Source organism: Nothobranchius furzeri, chromosome 9, assembly GCF_043380555.1.
Source record: "Nothobranchius furzeri strain GRZ-AD chromosome 9, NfurGRZ-RIMD1, whole genome shotgun sequence".
In the NCBI taxonomy this organism is placed as follows: Eukaryota; Metazoa; Chordata; class Actinopteri; order Cyprinodontiformes; family Nothobranchiidae; genus Nothobranchius; species Nothobranchius furzeri.
Window position 1 is genome coordinate 65,248,921 of NC_091749.1, and position 21,487 is coordinate 65,270,407.

The 21,487-nt window shown below is 43.3% G+C and overlaps 1 protein-coding gene across 9 annotated transcripts in view; it reads right to left on the minus strand.

The window, feature by feature from the left end:
• The window catches only part of ppfia1 (PTPRF interacting protein alpha 1), a 47,652-nt gene that overhangs the window by 4,137 nt on the left and 22,028 nt on the right, over positions 1–21,487 (minus strand). For 2 of the 9 annotated variants that reach the window (XM_054732002.2, XM_015953387.3), the window contains exons 10-30: positions 19,665–19,748; positions 17,480–17,611; positions 17,273–17,335; positions 13,264–13,343; positions 13,045–13,195; positions 12,524–12,747; positions 11,800–12,031; positions 10,005–10,034; positions 7,803–7,918; positions 7,557–7,729; positions 6,715–6,808; positions 5,053–5,134; positions 3,719–3,919; positions 3,399–3,461; positions 2,686–2,712; positions 2,075–2,250; positions 1,887–1,984; positions 967–1,142; positions 631–699; positions 391–559; positions 133–197 (exon numbers count right to left, since the gene is read on the minus strand). In XM_054732002.2, coding sequence (XP_054587977.2) covers positions 142–197; positions 391–559; positions 631–699; positions 967–1,142; positions 1,887–1,984; positions 2,075–2,250; positions 2,686–2,712; positions 3,399–3,461; positions 3,719–3,919; positions 5,053–5,134; positions 6,715–6,808; positions 7,557–7,729; positions 7,803–7,918; positions 10,005–10,034; positions 11,800–12,031; positions 12,524–12,747; positions 13,045–13,195; positions 13,264–13,343; positions 17,273–17,335; positions 17,480–17,611; positions 19,665–19,748 — 2,496 coding nt within the window. In that variant the 3' untranslated portion in view covers positions 133–141. The remainder of the gene's footprint in view (positions 1–132; positions 198–390; positions 560–630; positions 700–966; positions 1,143–1,886; positions 1,985–2,074; positions 2,251–2,685; positions 2,713–3,398; positions 3,462–3,718; positions 3,920–5,052; positions 5,135–6,714; positions 6,809–7,556; positions 7,730–7,802; positions 7,919–10,004; positions 10,035–11,799; positions 12,032–12,523; positions 12,748–13,044; positions 13,196–13,263; positions 13,344–17,272; positions 17,336–17,479; positions 17,612–19,664; positions 19,749–21,487) is intronic. The other 7 variants (XM_054732003.2, XM_054732001.2, XM_054732004.2 and 4 more) reach the window with 7 other exon arrangements.

Here is a 21,487-nt window from a genome sequence, read left to right on the forward strand (position 1 = left end):
GAGTCTCGCAGGCCAGGCTACCTTTCATCTTCTCCTCAAACTGAATCAGTTCCCGTAGTGGGGAGCATAAAGGCGTCACCAGGGCTCTGTACACACTCCTCAGTAAATCACAGCTGGTGTGTGTGATCTTACCGTTGCGTGTTAACAAGAGTAGGTCCTGACTGTGGCCGTGTCCAGCCTCTGTATAGACTGACCTCCTGAGTTTGCATGTTGGCAGAAATCACATGCAGAGACGTGCCATTAGTCACAGCATCAAACAGAACCAGCAGAGCAGCAAAGCAGAGTTAAACGGGGCAGAAACGTCCATCAGGGTAGTTTTACTCCGGGAAAAAACAAGCAGACGGAGCGTTTTAAAGACATGCACCAAGAGGCGGTGATGCTTCCGCTTACCGTCCATCGGGCTCCTCTTTGGCTGCATTGAGGGAGACGCCGCGCTGCTACTCGTCACTCGGAAGTTGGCAGGAAGGGTGTCTGACACACCCAGCGACACCCCTCTCATGTCTTTGGGTCTGAACTTCTTCCTCCACGATGGAGCACGGCGGAAGTTCTTATCGTCATCCTGGAAGATAGAGGGCTGATCATTAGACCAGCAGGAAGTTAGCTTCACACACAGGCTTTAGTTCTTCTCACCTCTTCCACCTTCCTGTCTGTGCCGATGGCCAGTAGACCGGTGTACTCCCGCTCCAGAGTTGCTCGGGCCTGAAAGGACACATACACTTAGATCTACTTGTGTCAAACAGATAAAGGATCCAGATCTATGAGCTGCAGCTGCAGGGATGAGGAAACACCCGGAGCCGATGTAGGGAGACGGGATGGAAACTCTGACAGGAACTCTCGGGTATTAAAATTATCCATTAAAACAGGTTTGAATAAGTCATAAAAATCACTTATTAGAAAAGTTACATAGGATGTAACCTCGCCCCCACTATATCAGCTGCTACAGGTAAACCGTAAACGTGTGTATACCTGCGTGTTCTGAGTGGGGATCTGCAGGAGCAGAGCCAGCGTGTTGTGATCGAAGCTTTCGTCCAGGGACAGCAACGCCCCGTGAACGCCGCTCTCATAAAGGTTGCTGCTGAACTCTTTGAGGCCGATGCTCTGAATCCAGTTGATCACGCGCTCGTTGGACCACACCAACACATCTGAAATGTCAGCAGATGTTTTATTTCTAAGGAGAACAAAGCAAATGTGTTTGTAGAACCAACGTGAGCTCCCTCTAGTGATCTTCACCCAAAGAGCCTCAGAGGAGGTTCCTCGTGGAGCTCTTGGACAGGAACCTTCTACTGTTTTAGACCCTCAGATGGAAACCAGCGACTCACACAGGCTTTAAAGAGATCCTACAGCTGCTTTTTGTGTTTAAGATGAAAATAATTGAAGGTGTTTTTTTTTTTTTTGTTGTTTTTTTTTTTTACAAATGGTTTATTTACCATGACCTGGATGACTGAGAACCTTCAACAGCATGTAAATCTATGGTTGGTGCAACCATTGGTAACTGTTTCATGGTCTAAAGATGCATTTTTTATTCAATTTAAACAAAGCTGGTAGGATAGAGAGAACAACGGTGACAAAATAAATAAAGCATTAAATAACTGATTAAATGTGTTATTAATAAAATCTGAATTAAATCCATAATCTGTCTCTAATAAAGATATTTATTGTATTTATAAAAAAATCATACATTTTTATTGTACAATTTTATTTTTACATGCTTTGTGATGCTGTACTCCGACAAACTGCTCATTAGGCAGTGGGCGGGGCTTACACTGATTGATTGCTTTGGTCTGAATGAAGTCTTCAAACATGGCAGCTTCCTTTCTGCAATCTGAGCAACTTTTTCACGTTCTTCAGTAAAGGAAACCTGATCTCACACTCACACACACACACACCTCTGAGTTCCAGCTGGGACTCCTCTCTCCTGCTTTCCAGCTCCTTCCGGTCGTAGTTCAGCCTCCTCAGACACATGACACCACACTGGAAACTGTTCCTGTTATTTATAAATATGCACACCTGTTACAGGTTTATGCTTTCAGATGTTGTGTTGTAAGACGGCAGACAGAGACTCCACCCTCCTCACCTGTGGAAGCTGTCCACCATCTTCAGCTGACCTCTTAGGTCCTTCTTGGTCAGGTGATCCAGCATCCGGGCGTCCACCAGGGACTCCATGAAGTAGGACCGGTACTGGGGCAAACCCAGACTGGGCAGCCACTCGTTACCGATCCACTCATGGTTCATGTCTCCATACGCCAGCGTCTGCAGCCAGAGAGGAGCTTTGGTCAGACATGAAGGTATGGATCAAATAAATAACTGAAACGTTGAAATTACTGTTACTGATGGTTTAGTGTTTTTAAACAGAACTAAAGATGTTCTGATTATTGTCTCCATGGTGACACTCAGCTGTTCCTACACTGAACTGCATCAAACACAAAAAGGATGACTAGTTCAGTTGTAATCAGGAAATGTTTCATATTTAGTCTGTTTATGGAGATTTTATATATTTAAATAGAATAGAATAGACTTTATTGATCCCACACTGGGGAAATTCACCCGTTACAGCAGCACCAACCATTTTAAAATAAGCCAAAAGAGGCTGATTAGATGTGATGGTGAACATGTGTCAGATACGTGTAAACAAGGTGAGTTAAGTTGAACAGGTGGGGGGTGGAGGGGTGGGGGTCGTGTGCAAACCTGGGCCCAGCTGCCCTCCTCATCCTCCTGGTGTTAGCGTGAGCATGGTGAGAAGAACAGACAGGTGAGCGGTTAGTGGAGGCGGCGGCGGCGCTGCTGCTTAGAGCCGATTCACCAGGAAATAATAAAATCTAAACTAAATCTGAGTAAAATAAAATTAAGGAGATAAAATCAGGAGCCAAATTCTAATTACACAAAGAGTTTGTTTGATTTTTAACTTAAAACTGATCAAAGCTCCTTTCAGACATGAGGCTTTTCAACATTTACACAGGGATGACCACAGGTTATGTTGTCTGAATTAAAGCATTGCCTGTCTGAAAAGAGCTTTTGTGGAAGGATCTGATCCCCCAGAGATGATGTTTATAAACTAAAACGAACAAAAAACAAGAAAATTCAGCTATCAGAGCGGTGGGCAGCTAACTAACAAGCACATGTCTACACTAAATACCCCCAATGAAAGCAGAAACACACACACATGCACAAATACACATAAGCGTGCACATACACATGCACATACAGACACATGAGGTCTGACAGAAACACAAAGAAAAGATAGCTGAAAGAGCGACGCCTCGTTTAAGCCTGCACCACGCAAGTCTGTTGATCTGCTGATTGATTAGTAATGTCTGGCTGTTGTGTGGTTAGCTTAAATCGAGGCGCCCGCTCTAACGAGTGAAGAGAGAGAGAGCCCAGCTGATCTGGGCCGGACTGACCGTCGGAGGCGTTGCTGCCAAACTCTCCATCTCTTCGTGTGTGACCCAAACGTTTCCTGTGGTCTGATCATTTCACCCCCGCCCCCATCCCAAGTGTGCAAAAAAGAAAGAGGGATGATGGACAGGAAAGAAGCAGGACGGAGGGAAAATCAAGAAGAATTTGTTTGTTAGAAAAAGAATAGAAATTAATTAGTTTGACTCAATCATTAGTTTGTTAAAATGTTAATAAACAAAAAAGTCTCATGCTTGTGTGTGTGTGTGTGTGTGTGTGTGTGTGTGTGTGTGTGTGTGTGTGTGTGTGTGTGTGATCATAATGGTACCGTTCGGGATGTGGGCGGGGCTGAGGGGCTGGTGAGGGACATGATTTCCTGGATGGCCAGGCGGAGTTTCAGACGATGTAATGGGTTGCTGATTCCGATTTCTCGTTGGATCTCCGTGTCGGACAGCGCCGACATGATGGCTCCGCTCTTCACGTTGGCTCGACACGCGGCCACGTACCAGGCCGGCATGCCGACCCACAGCTGGACCGGAGAGGACAGAAGAACCGGATGGGTCAGACGAGATTATTGTTAACATTTGTGCTTCCAGCTGCTTAGGATCGGATCTACGTGGTGACTTCTGGATCTGAAGGTGTCAAAAAATCCACGTCCTGAAACTGGTTTTATGTTCTTCCTCATCGGAAGCTGCTCTGCAGGATGTTCCCTTCACTTCATACAAATCAAGAGGCACAATCCAACGAGTTTGAATTAATGATTAAACTTAATTAAACTTTTACGATAAATAGGCAGATTTGTGGACGTTCAGAGCTGTAAAATTAAAGGTGTGGAACACTGAAACCCCATTTTAAATGGTTATTTCTGATTATTATCTGCCACTGTTTTTAAGCAGGCTGAACATGAAAATAGTCTCCTACATCTATCTCCTGCATTAGCTTCTGATAGAAAATAGACGGCGAAACTCTAGGATTAGATAATCCTGACAGATCTGTGTCACACTGTCACTTAACATTCATCTTGACTCACGACGGGGAAGGCTGTTGCTGGTTTAGCATCCAGGAAACAGCAGAGAACGTCTCAGCTAGTAGAAGCAAACTGTTAGCATTAGCAACTCCACCACACAGCAGAGCTCCTCCAGCTTTGTGTTATTTGTGGAGATAAAACATGAACGTTGCAAAGCAAAGAGTCAGTGGTAGAGTTGCACTGCTGTTAGCCAATCAGAGGAGAGATATCTACATTTCAGGAAACAGGACTCCAAACCCTGCCATCTGAAGCTCAACTCTGAAGTGGCTCACTTTTAGTTCCAGAAAAACTGGTGCACCGGAGCTTTGTTTCCCCAGAGTACGACTTACATGGCACTACACATGTGTTGATTAAATGAATGAGCCACACCTTTAATACGATCGTGAAATCTAAAACTCAGGTTTAGTTTTTTATTCGGAGTCAAAGTCACTCCATAAAATAAAAAATGAGTTCCACACATTTCTAATCTGAAATTCTAAATCAGAAAGCGAAAACAAAAAATCTTTTACTTCACGCCAGTTTCTACTGCCTTTTCATAAGTTTATATTTACAAACACAAACGAGTCCTACACATGGGGACGACCTCAGTTGGACACTTTAAACCGGTTTAAGAGCCTTGCAATACTGGTTCGTACCTCCAACCAGGCCACGACGGTCGGGCCGTCCCACTGAGCGAACGGGACGCCCTGCCTTCGAGCTTCTTCCAGTAACTCGTGTCTGTCACACAAATAAAATATTAAACCCAGAAACAAACACATACAGCATCATTCTGTCAATCATTCATCCTTTATGGTTTCAAAAGACAATCAAATAGACTTTTTATTTAGTCAAGTTTAATTTGATACCAAAATGTTTTTTTTTTTTCATTCTTCAGATTTTCCATCTCAGGCTGAATAAAGAGAAATGAGACCTAATTTCAATATTTAATAAACTGCAGCCAATCGGCCATCACATTTTTAATACTTAAATATCATTTTTGGGCTTTTATTTTGAAAGGCAACTTCATTTAATCTAATCTACAAAAAAATCTGAAACTCAATGAAAATCTTCCTGTTTGAATCAGAAGACAGCTCACGGTCTCCTTTGGGTCGGGATCTATTTGGGTTTTATAAACAAAAACCCAAATCACTTTTGATTGCCAGCTGAAGGTAGGAAGAACCAGTGACACTTGGATTACTTCAAAAATCTACAATTCTCCCACATTGCACTCCGTCACATTCACCTTTTGAACCCAAACCCAGAAACATCCAGGTCACATGCACGTAAGAAACCAGGAACAGGAAATAAAACCCAGAAAAGCTCAAACAAACAGGAAAGCTCTGACAGAAACATCTTGGAGGTCTTTGTTTAAACACCTTCAGAAGCTCTGAGCCTCCACAGGCAGAAAACTGGATTTTATATCAGGTTGAAGGAACAGAACCGGTCAGAACCAGCAGTTTAATAACAACATTCCTCTAAATCTGCAGGGACACGACATGCACAGGAGGAAGAACAAGGGTCGGATCACATCCACTTCATGCACGTTCTGAGCTGCTGCTCCACATCAATCCTGAGCCCAGACACATCTCATGGGTGACCACTAGGTGGGGCTGTTGGCTCCTATCAACCACAAAATCGACTAAACAAGAACTTTATTTAATTCCAACATCAGAACACATGAAATCCTCCTTAGTGGTATGGAACGTCATGCTCCGGGAGGAGAGCACTGGTTAAACAGCAGAACACACACATTCCTGTTAGTTCGGCTCCAGTGTGGGAAGCAGGAAAAGAGCAGCACGGAAAAGCTGTCAGGCATTCAGAGGGACGGCTGTTTGGGTCCTGAAGAGTTACTGGTGAGATAAACGTGAAGCCAGGAGAGGAAAGAAGATCAGGCAAGACTAGGCAACGTGAACCAACTTACCCAGTCTTTGGACTACACGTGGAATGAGAAGAGGATGGTAAAAAAAAAAAAAAAAAAAAAAGAAGAAGAAAAAGAAAAAAAGTTGGCAGAAAAAAAGAAAAAATGAACAGATGATAATTTATGGAAGCAAAACAACATTTCTGGTGCTGGAATTACAGCTGCATCAAACCTCAAACAAAAGGGAAAACATGGAATTAGGTGGTGGTTGTGATGGGAATGACGGGTGTGGAGTGAGAGGAAGATCAGCTGATAGAGGTGAGTCAGGTGGGGGTGGGGGGGTGAACAAACAGCAGCAACACAGGAGGACTCCTACATTATTAACAGGAATTCTCTCAGCTTTCAGCCTTCGTCTCAATATACAAACGCGCTACAGGAAGTGAAAGGAGAACAAACTCACTTCTTCTGCAGCTTCCGGTTCTTCTCTGAAGGACCTCCGAGTGTTCCCATTCCCAGTCCATCCTTTGGGGAGCTTTCTGCCTCTGGCGTGCCAGCTGGCAACAAAAAACGTGTTTAGGATTTTACTAAAACCGACGGATGGTCGGTTCAGACTCGATGCAGCCAGAGGGAAACGGATATGTCTCTCCCTATGAAGAAACTAATTCATAAAGTATTTCAAAGATCAGAGTTGTGTTTCTAACAGATGCCAGCTGTGTCTTCTGACGTTATTAGTTATTATGGGATGGATTGCTCCATAAGCTCACAAAAATGCAGGAAGACCACAGAGCACTGGACATTAAAAATAATATTTATAGTAAAAATGGACTGGTGTAATTTTACGTTAGTGAATTTCTTAATCACACTTAACAGAGACGTTCCGGTGAACGAGCGACGCATTTTAGCTGCATGATGGAACGTGTTCCGGTGAGCCGAGGGGAGGAGGATCGCTGCAGGATTACACATTCATGATTACGGCAGATTAACGTCCCAACAACATACATAATTTAAGGAAACTTTTCAGTGAGTTGTCAACAAGGTTTCATCAGAATAGACAGGAAGTGAGCTGGCGTTAGCCTCACTTTTATCTAACGTCCTCACAGAAACACGTCAGCAGCAGCAGAGACGAGAGGTTATTAAAGACCCGAGCAGAACGACACGTTCGGATATAAAAAGTGATGGTGATACTCATCTAGACGAGCGGACTCCACTAAATAATAACTGAAAAAATAAATAAACAAACAAACAAACAAACGTAATCCTAGTTTCTGACTGATAATCATGTGACTGTGAATGCCGCCTAACCTTGGCTGGGCGAATCCTTGCCTGGTACGCTGGGTCGGCCCTTCTCTTTCTTCCCAAACAGGCGTCCGATGGAAGACTTGATGCTCTTCTTCTTGGCTGCTTTGTTGAGAGAGTCCTGGCTGCTGTTGCTGCTGCTGGGGTTACTGCCCTGACCGTCCTGCAGGCCTCCCAAACTACAACCATCAGCAGGAGTTAGATCCAAGCAGACATCAGAAACCAGAACCAACCAAAAATCTCCAGGCTCACCCTCGAATGTCTTCATGGCTGGCAGCATGCCCCACCTCCCTGTTAAGGCGCATGGAACGTGGCGTGGTGGGGGGGGACGTCTCACACCTGATAGTGGCCTTGTCATCCTGAGCAGACTGTGCAGCAGAAGAAGAAACAGATTACTGAAGTTGAAAGGCCCTGAGGTCTAACGCTGCCAAGGAAAAAGCCTTTTGTTATTATTCCCACAAAATAGGGTCAAATAAAAGCAGAGCTCACTGGAAAGAATGGAAAATTAAACACCAGCAGAAATTAAGTCACATCACAAAAAATAACACTTCTTACATATTAAATCAATAAACTCAACAGTTTTAAAACCATGCAGCTTTTTAGTGGTGGTGTGAGTCTTAACGACCAGGTTCATATTTATTCACATCTGTGTGATTAGCATAACATCTGTATTAGCATTCCTTCTGTATTAGCATTATCTCTGTATTAACATAACATCTGTGTTAGCATTCCTTCTGTATTAGCATTACCTCTGTATTAGCTTTCCTTCTGTATTAGCATTACTGCTGTATTAACATAATTCATTTATTCATTTTATTTAGGAGATTAACATAACATCTGTATTAGTATTATCTCTGTATTAACATAACATCTGTGTTAGCACTACCTCTGTATTAGCATTCCTTCTGTATTAGCATTACCTCTGTATTAGCATTCCCTCTGTATTAGCATTACTTCTGTATTAGCATTACTTCTGTATTAGCATTACCTCTGTATTAGCATTACTTCTGTATTAGCATTACTTCTGTATTAGCATTACTTCTGTATTAGCATAACCTCTGTATTAGCAAAAAATAACATCTGTATTTGCACAACTCTGGCTGACCGCAACTTTGTTTTCTTATTAATCCTGTTGTAGCTTTGTTTTGGTGTTTGTATTTCATTGATCCTTCTGGGCCACCACACTTTATAGTTTGAGTTAGGAATAGACTGATGTATTGTTTAGCAGATATACTGGGCCTGTTTTAGCCCACTTAAAGTAGCTTTCCGGAGTTTTCTTCTTTCAGAAATGATGTATGATTTTTCAGAAATCCGTAAATGTGATTGTCTTATGTACTGTGATATAAATGTAAGCAATATGTCTTTCATTATTTTTTTTATTTATTTGCTAAGCACGCCCTCTGCCCTGCAGAGCTCTGTGCAACAGGAGACTTGCCGACCAGAACTAACCAATAGCGTTAGACTACCGCTTACGTGCTTCAAATTTAAGGAAGTACCTTGGCTGATGCGGAGTTGAACTTTTCACGGACAAGTAAGTCTCTAACATATAAATATATGAAAACACAGCATGAATAATGCTCGTTTAATGCGTTTTAGCTCTGTTTGTCGGCTACAGAAACACATTTATAAACAAGAAACATGAAGTCGCCATCTTAATAAAATGGATCTACTGACTTTTTGTTTGATATGCTTGTCAGCCACTAGATGGCGCCATCAGATAAGAGAAATAGTTTAGCTGCTTTAAAGTCAGGCACATCCATGGATCTGCAGATAAAAAGTATTCATACCCAGGTTTAAATATGAGCTAAAAGATTTATTTATAGTTTATATGAAGAATTATTATTTTTATGTATATTTATTATTGCTGGTGCGTTTTCAGCACCATTTTTTAAATGTATTTTATATTTTTAAATGTTTATATTTTTTCAATTTTCATGCTCTAAAAAATGATTGTTAATCGACTTTTCTTTTAATTTGCCTGTTTTGTATTTAATAATTGGTCAGTTTATTCATTTTGTTTGATTCTTTTTCGTTAAAAGTCGTATTTTAATACTTTGCACAAAATTAAGATTCAAGATTTAGTGAAATTAAGTAAAAAAAAAAAAAAGATTCTGGGTCATGTTGTATCCCCACTGTTGTCATTAGTGCCGTCTTAGCAAAGGCCCAAAACAGATGTCGGCTACAGATAAACCATATAGATGCATCTCTAGGGTGATGGACCATAACTGATCAGCGGGGAAGCTGAAAGTCTTGAAGAGCAGCTTAAACCTGAAAATGCATCTTAAAATGAAATGTCAAAGAAAATTTTAAAGGTCTTTTAAGTCTTTAATGTTTGAAAGTTAAGAATGTAAAAAAACTATCTGGAAGTGGAAATAAATAAATGAATTATTCTAAAGCATGACGGGAGGTGAGGTTTCATCTTCAGAAAGGGGAGAGGGTCTGCTAGAGGTTTACCTTCCTGCGATGCTTGCGCAGGTCGCTAGGCTGAAGCGTGACAAAGAGAAGAGAGGAGAGAAGCAGTTAGTGAGGTGGAGGTCAGCAGGAGACCTCGGCCATGCGCACCAGAGCAGGAAATCAGAAGAAAGGAAGGATTTCACCTGTTAAACACACCTGGAGGCTGTCTGTCTAAAAAATAACAGAGAAGAGTCTCCAGATAGAACCACACAGTCGCAGAACACACCAGAACCAGGCAAGAGACCGAACCGGACCAGAACCAGCCCAAAGCAGCTCCCCCAACCCCCACTGACCAATACTAGTAACGTGACTGAAGAACATTTCTACTCCGGATCAAAGAGGAATTCCTAAACGTTCCACATTCTCACAAACCTGTTATTGACAGAACAAATAAACCACAAGCGTGCCACGTTCAGATGCGAGTTCCTCTGCCCTCAGGAGGAAAACTCCTAATCACTCACTTCCTTCTCCCAGCTAACAGACCAACAGGCCAAACACAGATTAGGAGCTAAAAATGGCAAACAGGAAGAGCACATAGCCTAAAATATTTCCATTCCTGGAGCTACTTCTGATTTAGGAATTTGATTCAGTGAAGATGATGATGTGGAAAAATGAGTCATCAGTCATGTTGATGAGAACCTGAAAGTCAGCAGTGTACAAAACAGCTAATTTATCAGACTGAAGCTCCAAAACGGACTTAATCGAGTATAATAATAATAATAATAATAACGACTCCTAACAGGAGGAGGTGTTGAACACAACCCAGATCTAGGAACCGCGCATGTGCACGTGCTCATCATGCTGCAGACGGCTCAGCTAGTTTGTGGAATCCGAGGCAAACAAATTCCTGAGCAGATTAAAAACACATTATCAGGAAAACCAACAGTTCTGCAGAACCGGGAGTGCCCTGCCCACAGCTCGGTGTCTCGTGTGGCTGCAAACTCCGAGCAGAACCCAACAGGATCACAGGCCCGCCGCAGGTAGGTCAGGTCTGAGATCCATCCGAACATGTCTCCACAGACGACTCCTCCTCCTCACCTGCCGAGGGGAGTCACGCTAAATCTTTGAGTTCATCCAGAATTATTCAACTAAACCAAAATGACTTGGAGACCCACTGGAAACCAGACAGACTCCAACATCCCGCCTCCAGATGAAGCAACAACTAAAAACACCAAAACATGGATTTGGATCCAATCCTATGAAGTTTTGTTAAAGGAAAGTTTTCCTGAAACCAAACACGGACGCGTTTGTTCATTAAAAAAAAAAAATCAGAAGGAAAGGACAGTCTGCACCCAAACAGAAAGATCGGGGGAGGGGTCTCAGCAGGTACCTGGAAGTAAGGTGCATAGCTACAAGCCTGGGGGGGCGGACTGAAGCCAGCGGCACCATAAGGCAGGTAGGCGACAGTCTGCTGGGAGAGGGAGCTCTGGATGATGAACGGATCGTAGCAATACTGCTACCAACAGGAAGTAGTTTCATACAGGTTATTATTAACTGGTGAAGGATTAATGCGCCATTATAGTCATCATCATCATCGCCATCATCATCGCCATCATCCTTACACCCATCGTCATCACCCTAAACCTGTTTGGTTTGCATTATTTATTATTATGGTTCCATAAAATCCATTTAAACCTTTTATCACATTTTTTTAAAGTAAATTTTTTGTTGTTATTTTAACTTTTCAGAAATAAAAATATTTTAATATAAAAATTAATTTGGAGTAAAAACAAACCCCTAAATGGATTTCCTTAATCTGCTGATCAGCTCAGGAAGAAAAGGAAAGATGTGTTACCAAGGTCATGACCCCCATCCGATCCAGCTCTCTGTTGGGGCTGCGGGGGATGCGTCTGGGGGTGGAGGTGCCCGAGCTGGGTGGTGAACCCCCCAACGAAGAGCCAGCACACAGAGACGGAGGGATGGAGCTCAGAGAGCGGAACCGCCCCCCCAGACCGTCGTTGCTGCCCACTCTGCACTCGATCGCTTCTGCCCGGATGGCGGTGCTCTCCTTCTCCTCCTGGATCATCCTGTTACCGGAATCACAAGAATATCAGACAGATAAGTCTAAACACTCTGCTCTGGCACCACGGGAGTCCTGATCAAGTCAGGGTTTCTTCCTGGAGACTCTGCAGCTCCGTCCGTTGACTGGCAGCGATCAGATCGATAGCTCACGATGCACATGAGCCTAAATAACAACTAAATATACCAAACCAGACAGCAGGGTGTCCATGCTGGTGAACAGACAAATTCAGGTTTATCACATTTATAATAAAGACCCTTCTGCAATCAGTTACACCCTCTGAATTGTGTTTATGTCCAGAGTTCAATAAAGTTCACAGAAGCCAGCCAGCCGGACAACCCTCTGATCCACTGCAGCCGGGACAGAGAGGAAAATTTCAGATCAGCCAATTTCTGGTGCATTTCTGGTTTTGTTACTCTACTGTTGCACTGAGGAACCCTTTTCTACCTGAATGTCTCAGACAAACTTGTGATCTGATGATAACACTGCTGTGCAGTACCTGATTTCATTGTTGATGGCGTCCAGTTGCTCCTGCAGCATCAGGGCGAGTGTTTGTGCGTCAGCCTGACCAGCAGGGGACAGCAGGTCCACCGAGTTGAAGATCGTCTCCCGGTCCTCCTCCAGGTCCGAGACGTCCATGTCGCTCTCAAAGGCCTGGGCTACGTTAGCTAGCACGTTAGCCTGCTGCATGCGCTCCCACTCCTGTTCATTCAGAGTCTGCACCTGGGGAGGTCATAGGGTCAGAGGTCATCAAGGAATACCAGGAAACAGAGAAAAGGTTTTCAAACACGATGACTTACATGTCGCTGGTGTCCACAACGAAAGCAAACAAAAAGAAGCAGAAAAGAGGAAAATAATCAGAAGGAGGTCAAAGGTCAGTGTGAAAGAGACAGAGGAAAGATGGAGGCACACAACACACAAGATCTTACAGCAGGGAGGTGGGTGAAAACCTGCAGTGTTTGTAAAATCTGTTAGTTTGGATTTCTTAGGGCTACAGCACGCAGCAGCAAGGTGACTCACCTTAGACGGCTCGTCCCGTAGTGCCGCCACCCGTCCTTTCTGAGGTCGCCTCAGGACAAGAGCACCGCCACCGTAGTCTGAGTTGCTGTCCATCATAGAGGAAGCAGACACCGGATATCTGAAATCTGGAGTGCTGCCCAGCGGAGAGCGACTAAACAAAAAACCCCACAGTTAGCATAAATCAAGTCAGGTGAGAGGCGAGCTGATGAAGCAGCTCACCCGTGCAGTAAGGAGTCGGTCCTGCTCCTGCCCTGCTCGCTCTCTGTCCTCATCGTCTCAATCTGAATCAGGAGCTGCTCCTACAGAACATCACACACACACGGAAACGGTCACGGTGGAGAGAAAACCAAACATCAGCTTTAACCCCTTAGGTGTGTTCTTGCTGTGCGTTATTTCTAATTCCATGTTGTCGTTCTTTTTTAAAACACAGAAACGGTTTTGTTACCTGTAATTGACGCTACAGTTTTGCCATCAGTTTTTGATCATCAGCGTCAGCCTGAAGAAGCCGGAAGCCGTCGGCGAAACTGTAGCGTCAATTACAGGTAACAAAACCGTTTCTGTGTTTTAAAAAAGAACGACAACATGGAATTAGCTTTAACCCTCTGGGGTCCAGGGTGCAATTTGGCGTTTTTGACTAATTTAGAGTTTTCTTTTGTATTTCCAAAATAAAAAACATAACCACTGCCTTATGTGATATCAATCTTTTCAGCACAACCTGGACTTTATGAATCTATACTTATTTTTTATATTTGGACATAAAGGGGTTGCATATTAGACCTTAAATCACTCAAAAACATAAAATCCAAAATGGAAAAAGGTTGTTTATTTTACTGTGAAACCAACAAACATTTATGACGAATGTTTTTTATAATTTACAATGGTAATTTAGACTGTACATTTATAAAAAATATGAATAAATATAGCAAATAACACTTAAAAAAAATTATTAGCCCTCTGGGGTCCAGGGTGTAAATCACCGTATTTGACTCATTTTGGTTTTTCTTTTGTATTTTCTAATAAAAACAATAAATATTGCCTTATGGGGTATCATTTTTTTCAGGACAACATGGACTATCTGAATTTATACTTATTTTATTAATTTGGCAATAATGTACATGCATTTTGGAGTGGGGAGAGACTCTGTCTCACGGCGCGGAGTCGAGATCTGACAGCTGCGCGGCGCCGCCCACTCCTCTTGTTGGATCTCCGAGGAGCTGGATCTCTGCCTTCATCCTCTACCTCATCATGACCCAACTCTTCTATGAGGAAGGATGGATCTGCAGCATTGTCATCAACATCCTCCCTATTTGCCTCAGACTCCGGCTGTGAGTCTCCGTCCACTTCCTCTGCTTCCAGTTCAAAAAACAGCCGTACTATCTGAACTGCCTGGTGGACATTTATCCTTCTCTTCATCCTTTATTAAAGCCTAATAAAAGCCTACTAAACTGCAGAGACAATACATCTGTCCAGATCGCTCCAAAATATGAAGTTTACCGTCAATATCGGTCTAATTGTTTGTTGTTACTCCGTTCTCGCCACTCTTTTCGCCGCCAAGCGGCTCCGTTTTACGCACATCTCGTTACTCGTGCGGCCTTCCTCTCTCTCTCAGCTACATAATGATACTTTTATCAGTTGAATATTTGAGACTTCCACCAACAGCAAAAGGATCTCATGTTTTTGTGGGGGGGGTTTTATGTTCACAAGCACATTCCCTCTCACGGATTACTAAAATCCTGTTTTGACAAGTTATCAGATTGTCTAAAAATAGGTCGTTTTTTAGTTTAGTATAACTCCGCTTTTACGTTGCCTATTAACAAAATTTAAAACCTGGGGTGTAGTTTATAATCTCCTTTTTAAAGCTGAATTGAAACCGAAACTCAGGGAGGTGGAGTCTTGCTGCTACAGCGTCCCAAATCAGACCTGTTCAAAAGACGCGGATACGCATCCATGGACCCCGGAGGGTTAAACTCTAATGAAAGACTCCAGAGGGTAACCGCGGAGCCTCGTCATTACCTAAAGCGGCGATCTGAAACAGCGACTTACTAAAACCTGACTTACTACATTCAATCTGTGAAGAGACACAAAACCTACAAGACCATTTAATGAAGACGTTTTATAAAAGGTTCACTATTTTGCTCCAAAAACACATAAGTAACAATTTTGTTTTGTATTTTTGGGTACAGGGAGCCTAAGCCACGCCCATCTACTTCCGGACCACGGGTCCCCGAAAGAACGACAAAATGAATGCAAGTCAAACGGGCTAAAAATGCTATTTTCTGATTCTGCTCGTTTCGTGCCATGGATTTCAAATTTGATGTCCGTGAATTTTAAAGAAGCATTTTCATACCAAGAACGTACTTTTTTTCGAACAGGGGGAAACGCTTATTTTAGGTTTTGTGTGAAAATAAGTCCAGAACTGCAAATGGGCTTCATGAAAGTGACGTCATCGAACCAGACATGGAGAAAATTACTGTAAGTTCAGCAAACTTCAAATCCTTCCCACAGAAGGAAAGAACCACCATAAATCTGGCCATTTGGTAAGTAGCAGCCACGCTAGGGGAGAGGAGATTATGTGGTGACGTCACATATGCGACGTGCTGATTTCTAGCTTGTAGTCGTGCTAATTATGAACTTTTACAAGCTGATAAATCTCAAAGTACGTGACTAGCGAGGTCGAAACACCCATCATTAGTTTTCATTTAAATGGCAGTACAACATATATGCGATCCAGGGTGTAAGGCAAAGCGGATTAGAAAATTGTGTTTTCAGCCCCGTTGACTTGCATTCATTTTTTCGTTCTTTCGGGCACCCGTGAGCCGACCGGAAAGGGAGATGACTTATGACGCTTACACATTAGCGTCGGCACAGTCGGGGTTTGGTCGAGCTGGATGGTGCGAGTTTGGGCTGGTACGGGCGGTGTAGTGTTCACATATAAATCCGAGGGACTTCTCAACAATGCGGAAATCCCCGAGCCGGTGGGCGGAGCTTAATACGCGCGGGAATGGGCTGTGTTGCTTTTGGAGACTCTGAACAACATTATTTTATTAATTTGCTGTGTGTGTCCTCATAATCTTGTGCCCCACGCATGCACACACACACAATTTCTAAAATGAGCAGCTGTCTGTTCAACAGGGCAAGAGCTCCGATGCAGAGAATCGGAGCGAGCACACACACATGCACACACACACATGCACGCACGCACACACATACAGTAATTCTTTTCTCCCGTTCCCACCCTTAACGGCAGCTCCGGATTGGCAGCTCTGTCCTAAAGACAGAAGTTTACTCAACAGCATGAAAATGAGTCGCACATGCAGGAAACCCCCTGCTGGCTCATTCTTCTCGGAGGCGGTAGGCGTAATTTCAGCCAGCCAATCAGTCCGAAGTGTCCAGTCTGACCGCTGGGGAGAAGGTCTGAGAAAAAGAGTCGCCTCAGCACCAAAAGCGGAAATCGGACCTGTGTGTGAAACCAAATTCCGGTTCCGTTCGGTACCGTTTGGGGCCGTGCCGACGCTAATGTGTAAGTGCCATCAGGCTCCCTATGCTGCCCCCGTCCTCTGGAATGCACTACCCATCACACTTCAACAGCCATCATGCATCTCTGTCTTCAAGTCACGATTAAAGACCCATTTCTATGATTTGGCCTTTGGACAGTGATCCCTTTAAATTGTCCTTTTTTCCTTTCTTTTAATGCTTTTCGTCTGTATTTATTGACCGTTTCATCTGTTTATAAACTATCTTTGTATGATTGTTGCCTGAGCAGCGCTTTGGTCAGCTCGCATGCGGTGTTCAAATGCGATCGATAAATAAAATGGTATGGTACGTTATCATTCAGGTTCATGTAGTCATTTCAGATTATAACTATAGGAGGCACATGTGGCCCTGGAGCCGCGGGTTGCAGACCTGTAGCTGTAAGGTTCATCTTAAGTAGAGAAACATTGTTATGGTTGTTTTGGTCGTCTCTTCTGCGAGTGTGTGATGTCACAACTTTTATCGGATTTAAATATCTAGACAATCAACTGAGTTACAGACATGTTTGAGTTGCTAGCTGTGACGAGCCGTGGCGGCCATCTTTACTCCTGAACTGAATGGTTGTAGACGTTCACCCAATGTTTTGCATGTGTGATTAAATGTCTTCCTCCTTCAGGTAACAGCTGGTGGTGAAACCTATCAGAGGCACCGGATTCCCCCCGGCCCACAGATACAGGAAGTGTTGGCGGACCCGTACCTTCTCATGGTGAGACTCTTCTATCAGCTTCTTGGTGTGTTCCAGTTCTCTTATCAGGGTGTTCTGCAGGGAGACAAAGCCACATCAGCCACTGACTCACATTTAATTTGTTCTATTAGATTATTGCTGCTTTTGTCTTCAGCTCCCAACAACAACCCAAACTTCTGAATAATGACTACAGCAGTGGGCAGAGACGCTGTGGAGCACCTTGTCCTCCAGGGCGGACATCCGCTCTTTCAGGTGGAGCTGAAGTCTCTCGTTGGACTCGGACAGGAGCTTGTCCACGGTCTCAGACAGACGCCGGTTGTGCTCCTCGTTCATCTTCTCTCTCTGCCGAGCCTAGAGGAACAAAAACTTTAAAGTAACGTTTGCATTCACGACGTCCCACACAGCCGTTTAACGAAAGCCAGAATCCCATTGGGCTGGCGTCTGGGACTTGTTCTGGACACCAGGTTGTGATAAAATGAGCTGAGTTTAGACACTTCTGGAGTGAGTTTTATAGACGGTGAGGCCTCGTGCGACAGTTGGTGAGAGTCACAAATTGTCACAAATTGTTCTCCAACTCTTCCAAAAGTTTTCTGACATTTCTGACTTTGATCCACAGAAACTGAATTGAGACAGATTCCTGACAACCAGGATGGCCCTTAGATTATTTCTACAAAGTATCTGTCTCAAATGTTTTTTTTTAACTTTCCAGAAAGAATCCCAGAGACGCCCGAGAGTAACCCAAGAACCCCAGCGGATGTGTAAAGACTCACCTGGTGAGATTCTGGGTTTTGAAAAGGAAAAAATACTAAATATCTGTGAAAATAAACATCTTTTCATTTAATTCCATTTTGCAATAAATCAGGGGTCAAAGTTCAAGTTTAAATCTATTGTTTGTGTAACAGCGTTACGCCTCCTTTCCACCGGACGTGAAAGTGCTGCAAAAGGTACTTCTCTGCAATTAGCCACTGCTAGTGGACGAGTGTCTTTAGCAGCAAAGTGTAACCTTTTGCACAGAAGCAAATACCGCTAGAGTCTAAGCTTCCAAAACACATCAGTCTGATTTTGTGACCTCATGGGATCGGCTATGTCGAACACAATTTTGGTTGGAAGGGAGCTTGCCTCTGTTTCAGACCTGCCAACCTTGTCAAAATTTTTTGAGTACCACTTGCGCCGCGTTTTTTCTTTGGAGTTTTGCTTTTCACGCTGTAATCTCCCCATTCATTGGATGGAAAATTTTACACACACACACACACACACGTTCATAGTTCTTATTTTGACTAGTAAGGTTATAGACATTTTTACAGTTTGACCTGACTTTAAAGTATCGTGTATTTTAATATTAAACAGTAAAACTCTAAAATGTCCTTATATAATATTTGTGCTTATACAAGTTATTACATTATTTCAATACAAATTAATTAAAAAAACATTTATATGTATTTAATGGTAATTATTTATTTTGTAAAATGCAACAGGTGATTCTGTTCTCAAGAATGTAATATTAAACTGGCTTAAAGCACATATGCACACATTACCAGGGCTAATGTACTAATTACCTGCAGCTCTCTGGTGGCTTATGTCCACATCATAATTGCAGATTGTGCAAAATGCATGCTGAGGTTGTTTAGAGGGTCGCAAGCATGGCCACTGTTCTTGATATTTGGACAAAAACCTCTGAGACACATGGACCCTCTTCTTTTTGGCAGGTCTGCTAACCAATCCCTCCCTGTCTGCTTCTCCCTCATCTGCCATAGCAGAGTAGGGAGAAGTTGCAAAACAAGCTGCAAAAAACTATAACGGCTGCATGTTTAAACTGTATAAATAATCACATTCCTCCTCATATTCAGGCCAAATCTATCTGACACACACACACACACACACACACACACACACACACACACACACACACACACACACACACACACACACACACACACACACACACACACACACACACAGTTTACCTTACCAGAACAGCAGCGAGTGGCGAACCAGAGGGAGCAGCGGGCAGGGCGAAGCAGGGAGGAGGGGACGGGGGTGTTACGCTATAGGTTAGGCCGGATAGGTTTTCTCTGCTTCTCTACGATGATTGGCTTAAACTTCTTCACCACGCCGCTGAGTCGTGTTGTCAGACATGAGTGCCACACATCCATATTTGCCACAGAACTCAACTCACGCATCCGCAGCTTTTTGCGTAGTTTAGAGGGGTGAGTCGTACCAGCGTAAATAGATGCCACATTGCGTACTAACTATGCAAAATGCATACAGGTTGGCAGGTCTGCAATTTCTTTTTACATAATTTTTGAATCCAGTGGAGAGAAGGCCGCTTCATGAAAACGACGGTAATGTTAAGATTTTTTGTGAATGTTTATTTAAAGAAGAAAATAGTTTTTCATCCTCTCACTCTGAGCAGTTCCTGGTTCTTCTCCTCCAGCTGAGCCTCGAGCTGCCTCAGACTCTCCTCCACGTTACCGTGGCGTTCTTCGGCCTGGAAGCAGAGGACATTCATCAGAACTCACGTCTAACTGTAGAGGAAGAGTCCTGTGAGTTTAATCAGAGTGTGAATGCAGAGCAAAGCCCGACCCTTCTGCACTGATCCTGAAGAAGGAAACAGTTTGGAAAACATCTGAGTCAATCTGGTCCTTCAGAAGGATGAAGTCAATCATAGAAACAGAACATTTACAAATACAAAAGCAACATCAACACAAAAAGACAAGAAAGCATCTCGACCCACTGACAGCAGCGGATGCCCGTCACCCCGTCACGAGCTTTAGATGTGTGGAAATAAAAGATGACAGCTTTAGTCTACATCCTCTCATCAGCTGAAGGGTTTTATGTTGGAGGAAAACAACAAGCAGAAACAACCCTGCATCTACTCCGCACAGAGAAACAGCCGTTACCATGACAACAGAAAATGGCCTGTATTTGTATATTGCCTTCTCAGGTTTCTACAAGCCCCCAAGGTGCTTCACAACACAGTCAGTCATCCACACGCTGGTGGTGATGAGCTACGATGTAGCCACAGCTGCCCTGACGCCACCGGTCCCTACGATCACCACCAGCAGGCAAGGCGGGTTACGTGTCTTGCCCAAGGACACAACAGCAGAATTTCTGGTTGGAGCCAGGTTCGAACATGCAACCTTCCAATTACTGGATAACCCGCTCAACCTCCTGAGCTACTGCTGTCCCGGGGGGGGGGGGGGGGGGGTAGCTAGGACCTAGCTAAGCTAAGGAAAAAGGCTCAGTGTTTACCAGGAAAGGGTCTAGCTTCTCCTGAGGAAGCAGCAAACACACAGAACACAACAGGTTGTCTAACTGTCGCACTGATGATGACAGATGTGGACATTAAAGAGGCGGGATGGAACAGTGAGAAACGTTGTTATTAATAATAATAATAAAAATAATAACTGTTTTCTATTTGCAGAAGTTTCATAAATACACAATTAGCTGATTCTAAACAGCAGGACACAAACATGAAATCGTTTTTAAAAGCAGAACAGAAAACTGGTTAGATCTGGTTTTCTTTCATCACTTCAGAACATTTCAAATGAACAGTTCCTTTGAAATCAAAACCAAAACTGTTGCTTTTAAACGGTTTTAACTGCAAATCTTAAATCCTTTATTCAAACTGTAGAGTTTTAACCATTAAAACCAGTAACGGATCCTGATTAATGAGTGAAATGTGGCGTTAACGACCCCAGCGGGACCTGAAGACGGAGCAGAAAGCTGCTGTGGGGGACGACAACAACAGAGATGCTGACGAGAGGCGGTTTGTCGGTAAACACCAGGATGAGTTTTCACGTCTGTTGTCTCTATAACGAGTGTTTTAAGCAGCCACAGAGAAAACATGTCTGACTCATTAAAAACGCATCGAGGGAAAAAATATTCAGCCGCCTAAAGGTTAGAGGGTTCACATTTTCTAGCAGATGTTTTAAAAGCTGGGATTCCTGTTTTATTTGTCTGCGGCAGGGAAATCCAAAAAAAGCACTTAATTCCTGACAAACTTTCACTTCAGAATAAAAAATAAATATATATATATATATAAATAAATATAAAACGAGTGACCAAGCCGAGAGACTTCCACTGCAAATGGATAAAATAAGGAGCGATGTGTCTACAAACAGATCTCTGTGGGTATTTGAAGAAACAGAAAGAATAGTTTCGTCTTCCTGAAGGTTTCACAGCAGATGAAAACGCAAGAATCCCTCTACGGGTGAATAAATGCAT